At 34.9% G+C, this 8,082-nt stretch overlaps 1 protein-coding gene across 2 annotated transcripts; it reads right to left on the bottom strand.

Annotated features, from left to right (window-relative positions):
- Positions 1–1,211: 1,211 nt before the first annotated feature.
- On the bottom strand, positions 1,212–2,668 carry LOC145035384 (Ribosomal protein L12/ ATP-dependent Clp protease adaptor protein ClpS family protein). 2 transcript variants are annotated; one of them, XM_078983931.1, is made up of 3 exons: positions 2,506–2,668; positions 1,751–1,943; positions 1,212–1,677 (listed from the first exon to the last, which is right to left on the bottom strand). In XM_078983931.1, exons 1-3 carry the CDS (start codon positions 2,570–2,572, stop codon positions 1,416–1,418), a joined length of 522 nt encoding a protein of 173 aa, XP_078840057.1. In that variant the 5' UTR covers positions 2,573–2,668; the 3' UTR covers positions 1,212–1,415. The 2 variants fall into 2 exon arrangements, with proteins under 2 accessions (XP_078840057.1, XP_078840058.1); XM_078983932.1 differs by having other exon boundaries at positions 1,751–1,898; positions 2,506–2,663.
- Between the last annotated feature and the right edge of the window lie 5,414 nt (positions 2,669–8,082).

Raw genomic sequence — 8,082 nt, forward strand, 5'->3', positions numbered from 1 at the left:
AAAGGGTTTGGATCAAGGTAGATTCGCTCCAAACCCGCCCCATTGTCAGGTCTAAAAGTATAGAGTTTAATTAAAAATTAATAGACTAAATTACATATGGTTAGTAAAAATTTGGTCTCTAATATTGCATTTTGTTTTTGATGACATAAATATTCACCGTGATTTTCAACCATCTAAAACCATTACAAATATTAATCACCGTTACCACCATTCACATCCACCACTTAATGAAATCCCAACAATGATTCATCCCCCTTGAGTAACCTTTGCTGTTGAATAAACCAATCCCCAACAATTGGTTTACTTATGTCTGTCATTGTTGTTAGAAAATTCAGGTATTAGAATGCTTGGATCAATGGGAGTTGTAAAAAACATTTTCAGATTAAAGCATTTCAATGGTACTTTTGAAAAATTTTAATCGGATAAAACTCGAAGTTCAAGAATAAAGAATGAATAAGATGATATGATCTTGTGTGTAACAGAAAATGATTTTTTTTTAAACGGGCATATAATCCTTGTCTGAAAACCGACAGGAAAAATTGTCATAAAACAGTTTCACAACCATCATAACTTGTTATAAAATTGTCCCTAAAAACGGGTTCAAATATAGGATCACTAAATTGAGTTTAAAACATAAACTCAGATTTCAAATACAACTCAACTCCAGCCAGGCGATTTTCCCATTGGACCCCGCCAGGGGTTTCCACCGCTTGGACCCCGCTCCTAGGGCCACTGCCCCCAGACCCCTATCGGTTGGTTCAGGGTTTTGCCCCTAAATAACAGTCTACTTTCAACCATGATAAACTTGAACAAATATGCATCCCCCACCATCCTAACTTATTCAATATTTATCAAGGTAACACGGATCAACAAATTAATTTCATTACACTAAATAATATCAGTTATACAAATCACCAACAATCATTTACTCTCAACATGACTTATATTAGGCTTTAGGCTTCGAGTGTCATTAGTCAATATATGTCGAGCACAGGTAAAGATTTTTTAAGCAATTTAATGGATTTTTATATCTTCGTGGTACATTTCATGCTTGTTTGGAATTTGGAAAATTTGGAGAATGATTATCTAGTATTATCGATTCAAACAATATAGCGTATTTGTCTATGGTCTCTCACTAATTATATTTTCACCATTAGCGTTTGTGCTCTCGCCTGCAATCTAATATAAAGAAACCAAGAAAGCATAATAGATACAGTAAAAGCAATCCGAAATCATATTTCTTAATTCTTATCATATTCAATATATATATATATATATATATATATATAATATCATTCTTTTTCATTATTGACATTGATATAGCCATAATCCTAGTACTTACAAATCACAGATGACTGACTATATATAGTGTCACTAGACCCATCATGTACTCACTTACTTACTAACTCACCTTTCTAACACCCTCCACTATCGGGTTCAATTGAACTCAAAAGCCCATTCCCTCTCAGCTGTGTGCAATGCTCTTCTGCATCTGCTTGCCCACACACAATCACCACAGACAACCCATTGATGTGTGCCTCTTGCATGATATTAACTGCATTGTCAACTGTCATTCCAGGTATAACCTTCATCAACACTTGCACAACATATTCCCTCTTGTTGTAGTTGTCATTGTGTAGCATCACTCTATATGGTGGTGCCATTTTCCTTGATTTCCTGAAGAAGAAGAAGAAGAAAAAAAAAGGTAAATCCTCCTAATATATGAATATATATGAAAGTGATACAATACCTCAAGTCAAACTCAGACTCTCTTCCAGGAGTTGTTTTCTCTATTACTGGCTTATCTAACACCCCAGCACCCTTTTCCAGCCTTGGAGGCGCCATTGTCATAACTGTGATCCATTTTGTGCTTTGTTTATGAAGCAGGTATTTGTCCCCTGTATATGGTAGAGTAATCCGTTTATGAAAATTAAGTAACAATTCTGAAAACAAATAGGGGATGGATTAGGAATGAAATGTTCAGATGTCTGTGAAGTGAAAAGAATGATTCTTGGTTAAGATTCAGCATGTGTTTAAGCGATACAGACAGACGCACGAGATACTGATACTCGGTTATCTTTCAAAATGCATGCAACTTCAACCAAATACATTGTAAATCATGTAGCAATCACATGATTTTGTTAGGTGTTTGTTCTGATCTGGATTGGTGCATCATACGTAATTATATCGATAGGTTCGTATGCTTATTTTTGACTGATTAGGATCGTTTAAAAGCCAAAGGAAGTGCGATGGAAACCCTAGGAAGTCGATTATGTCGAAGATTAATATCATCAACGATAGAAATAGAATCATGTTGACTCCATTTACCTAAATCATAACCGAAAACCTAAAAGACATCATCGTTGCTAAACGAAACAGCTAGTTCCAGCCACTTCGTGGATCAATTAAGCGTTAATACGCATCAATTGAAAACACAAACAAACCTATCTCAGTAATCGACGAATCAAGTTACACATACGCAAAGAGAGATATATATGTTCATACCTGGTTTGGATTGAAGAAGGCCATGGTTAGGGGAAGGAGCGAGTCGACGGCTAATGGCAGTCTCCATTGCCAAATCCCTCAATCTCTGTATCTTCTCACCACACACACACACTGTTTTCCCAAAAACCAAATCCTTTTTAATGACTTGTAAACTTTGCCTGTCTGTGGCCTTTAACTCTTTGATTTTTTTTCTTTTCCGATTTTTTAATATTAAATATTTGAAGAAAAATATTTTTATGGTTCAGTAATGAAATTGGAAAATGAAGGGAGAAAAACTAGTGGTTGGTGAGTGGTTGTTTGAGAATGTTGTGGTGTTACCAAGTACACTTGATTAGGGTGAGGTTCAAAATGGTTCCTGAATTTGAGCCCTTGATTATAATAATAAGCTTTGCGCAAACAACAATCCACGGTTACGATTGGTGAAAAATTATATTATTCAATTCAGTGTAAATTATGGTTTTTGGTCTATTATTGGTCTTTAGTTTAAAATTTTAACAACATTGATCCTTATTGTTGGTAATATTAGTTTTTGGTCTATATCTCGGTTACCATCAATGTCTTCCGTTGAATAGACGAATGATAAAATGCCCTCTTTGGTCATTTTCTAATTTTATGTTATCTTGTTTTTTTGTCCCTTTCTCTTTTGTGATAATGAGTAAATTAAAAGTGTTGGTCGGAGTTCATCAGCCGATTTCATGCCAAGAGCTCCATTGCTATCTTTTGGAGATGGAGGTAATAGAGAAAACTGTTGGCATCTAAGTGTGGTCGAGCGATGGTGATGGAGGCGAAGGATCAGAGTGCTAAAGTTATCGGAGAGTAGGCGAAGAGATGGGGAAAGAGGGTTGTGGAGGGTAGAGAGACGGTAGATGTGACATCTCAGAATGTGGGTCTAAAACTGTAAACAATCAATTCATCGTGAGTTTCTTTATAACTTGACCGAGTGAGATTTAATGCACATTTTGGAAAATAAATAGTGTCATAACAATTAAAATAAGATATCAGATGGTATCTTACTTCCAGTTGTGGAAAATCTCAAACGAATTACAAAACACAAACTGTAATCCTAGTTAATACATCTGAAAAACTGAAATGTTGTATTAAGCGTTTGTGAGCGAAGCAAACACTCTAGTCTCGTAGTACATGTTTCAAAAAATATAACGAACGTCTAAACGGAGTATGTATGCAAAAGATACGACCGTTATAAGAAACCAAAATGGTATAATACTGGTTTTCTTAAAACTGCACAAACGGATTCGATTCGTTAAGACATTTTCACACCTCTGATGGAAATTCCGAGAACGTTTTTAGACTCAGGTTATGGTCTATTAGACGTGATCTTTGAACGCGATTTCCAGAAGTTCTACAACTCGAAAAATTAATCTGTTTCGTTTTTTGAAATCGTTGAACTCGGCTCTATCATTCACAACTTTTGAAAAAATTATTAGGTTTTTGGATTTTCACACACAAATCTGGAAGCATTTTAAGGACTTTTTGAGGATAGTGACATCACCATGGCCTACCATCATTGCATTGCAAGATCAAAATCAGCCAACTTTGGCCTCTTTTCCTTCCTCCACACGTCCAAACATCTTCCCCCCTTACTTATATTGAGTGTATACAAGATCAAAAAGTACAAGGCATGGGTATGTTGGATGCTTGACTTTCCAAGAGGGTATGTATATTTTGGAGAATAAATAGTGTCATTACAATTAAAATAGAATATCAGATGGTATCTTACTTTCAGTTGTGGAAAATGTCAAATGAATCACAAAGCATAAACCAAAACCCTAGTTAATACGTCTGGAAAACTGAAGCTTCGTATTAAGCATTTGTAAGCAAAGAAAACACTCTAGTCGTGTAGTAAATGTTCATCTGTTTCCGAAAATATATAGAATGTCCAAAACGGATTCCGTATGCAAAAGATACAATCGTTATAAGAAACCAAACCAATATAATAGCGATTTTCCTAAAATTACATAAACCGGTTGGATCCATTAAGTTACTTGCACACCTCATATGGAAATTCCGAGGACGTTTTTGGACTCAGGTTATGGTCAAAAAATCGGGTGTTTCGGGTCAATTAGACGCGACTCTTTAAACGCGGTTTCCTGGAGTTCTACAACTTGACAAATTAATCCGTTCGGGCTTTTGAAATATTTGAACTCGACTCTATCATTCGCTAGTTTCGAAAAAGTATTATGTGTCGGGATTTTGGCATGCAAATCTATAAGCATTTTAAGGACTTTTTAAGGATAGTGACATCACCAAGGCCCACCATCCTTGCATTTCATGATCAAAATCAATCCACTTTGGCCTCTTTTCCTTCCACCTTAAGTCCAAAAATATTTCCCCATTACTTAGATTGAGTGTACACAAGATCAAAGAGTACAAGGCAAGTGTGTTTTGGCTCTCTGACTTTCCAAGAGGGTATCGCCTTGCATGGCCTTGTGAGATGCCCTAAGGGTTATAAAAAGGAAGTTTGGGCTCTTATTTTCATCACCAATTCATAGCCCTAACATCTCCCTCATTCTTCCTTATCCCTTCTCTCTTTTCCCAATTTGGAACCACCATTGAGGACCACTATTCCACCGCCAAAAACCACCACCCCAACCACCCTTTTTGCTCCTATTTTGTCAAGTTAACACCAGCCAAAACCCTTTGCCACATGCTGCCCCCTTCCCCTCCTCCTCCCTCTATTTCTCCACCGACAGAAGAGAAAACGGAGGCAACAAAGCTACCGAAGCAGCTCCGCCACCCCACTGCCACCTGTTGTCGTTGCTAGGCAGCCTTCGGCCACCACCACCTTGTGCCACTTCATGCTTGGTGTTTGTTGCGGTATTTCCCAAGCCCAACTCTCGATTTCTTTTGTGTTGTGTGAAGTATTTCAAGTCCAAAATCGGGTCGAAAGATTGTTGTTAATTATGGGTATTATGCAAAACATATAAATCCTATGTGTGCAAGCAACCCTAAAAATTGATCTATGTTTTCTCTAATTGAACATACAACTTGAACAACAAAAATAGAAACCCTAAAACACTAGTATATTTTTTATTTAATACAAATAGGTTTATAAGAATCATACCTTGATTGTTATATATTAGTAACAATGCAAATCCTTATGTTGATGAAGCCTTGAGAGCAAGTGTCACAAATGTTATGTCTCTAATGGTTCACACCCAACACTAGTAAAGGAAGATGACTGAGAAGGAAAAGAGAGGCTAGAAAATTCGGCTAGGTCTTCTAAAGAAGGGGTGGCTGAAAATTCTAGGGTTGAGGCTCAATTTATAGTGTAGTTAGGAAACCCTAGATAAGCTCTAATCCAATATTATCTTAAACCGGGTAATTATCTACTTTCTTGTTTATCTACCAGGGATTATTCTAGAACCCTATAGGCTACAAGAAACCGTCCAAGCCTAATGGAGGGTTGTAGATTGTCTCTTGCTCAACTATTGAACAATTACACTTCAGTCCATGCACTTTTAAATTTATTCCTTTAATCCCAAAATTAATTCCAATTAATTTCTGATTAAATATTACTATTTCTAATTAATATATTATTTCATAATATCTTAACAAATTATTTATTTCAGTTAATTAATCAAATAATAAATCAATCTCTTTCTCCAAAATAATCTGTCCAATTGCTAGTTTTTAGGGCAACCCAAAAGGATTGTGCTACTATCAATTTAAGTATATATCAATTATAGCTATGGGCTTAGACAATTAATCCAACAGTCTCTCACTTGGATAAGTCTAATAACTATAGTTGCCAGTATAACTTCTAAATTTGATTAGCAAATTGTATCTCTCAAAAGTCGTTGTCGAACTCTGACCCAGTCAGTTACTTGTCCTAAGATAAGTGATCAAATATTCCTCCGTTCTACAAGATATTGTATAGACATGAGACATGGATTATGATCAATCTCACTGTCCAAGTTTTGTTTCCCGATTTCTGATTTTTGATGACTGGTTTCAGACTACTAATTGAACACGTCAAATTAGCCCATGCTTGGTTAAGCACTTGTAAGTCAACACCAAATCATCGAGGGGCCCAAAGATATCACTTTTCCCGTCATGGAAAAAGGAACTAATAAACTTTGACTTATACGCTTGCACTATTTTACTCATCAAATCATGCACAATAATACGTTTTATAATCATCAAGTTACTAATGTGTTTACGCATTATCAATGCATAACTCACTTGTAAACATCAACTCATATGTCTCCGTTTCAAGAATATAAGATATTATCATCTCAGAATTACTCGTGATAAAATTCATGAAGTAATTCTCTAAGCATGGGTCAATCCAATACTCAAAATCCCTATTTTCTAAGTACTCATGAACATCGCAGCAAAGCTATTGTTATGTCTAATCCCCATAGACAATCTACAATTCAATTCATGGCAGTCTTAATTCGCTACTTACTTCCAAAAGTACGAGTGACTGTGGAATTTTGAAAAATCAAATTATTCTGGAAGTAAAACATGCAAAGTGAAACATAATAATAACCTAATTAACTATGGTCTCAAAACTATTGAATATAAATAAAACCCTTTTTATTTAATCAACATATTAATTAGACTTTATTCATTATATAATGTTTCTAGTAATCAACTAAACACTTGAATTAAACATTAGTCATGCCATGTTATAAACTTACATACTATGTCTCTCTATGGTTCTTCTTTTGTAAACAAATCGACTGGATACTATTCCAATAATGCTCATTTCACAATGCAAATTTTTTTCACTACTAAAAGTGTGTTAGAATACTAACCTTGCATGGATTGTCCTTATGTGATGTCGAAGCTTCAAAGTCATATATACTTATCCAATGATATTACAAAATGTTCCATTGGAGCTTTGTTACTAAAAACAATTCCAAAGTAACGGAGCTTCAAATTCAAGGCACACTCCTTGAACACCTTCCTTGCATTAAAGTTTCTAATTCATATGTAGATTTTAACCATCAACTCCCTCTATGGAATCATTTCTATATTCCCATATGATCTTTAATTTTGACCAAGAATTATCCCATTCTAAAACATGTCATTATGGTTATTCCAAACCATACCATACTTCAAACTGTCCACAAGCAACCAATCATTTGGCACAACCTCAGAATGTTCTTGACAATTGTTTAACAACTTTAGTCATACCTAGTTTGTGACATCCCCATTTTCACAGCCAGAAAAGACCGATTTTGTTTATGCTTTATAAAAATCAAAGTACTTCTTTTAATAAAAATGTTGTGGAATTTGTTCCCAAAATAAAAATATGATAAAGATTTATCAAAGCTATCTTTATATCCCTGGAATTTGTTCCCAAAATAAAAATATGATAAAGATTTATCAAAGTACTTCTTTTATAACTCGGATTTCAGCATTCTTTATATCCCTGGAATCCTTGTTTCGACCACTACAGCTTTATGCAAAGATATCGGGCTTATCTTACACTTTAATTTTGACGCTTATTTTTATCATTTATTTATTATACATTTATAAATAAGTAATAAGCACATAAATGCACATAATCCACATAATACTCAAATAATTCATCTTTATTACTTCAAA

The sequence above is a fragment of the Lactuca saligna genome, chromosome 3 (assembly GCF_052625555.1).
Source record: "Lactuca saligna cultivar CGN05327 chromosome 3, ASM5262555v1, whole genome shotgun sequence".
Taxonomy (NCBI): Eukaryota; Viridiplantae; Streptophyta; class Magnoliopsida; order Asterales; family Asteraceae; genus Lactuca; species Lactuca saligna.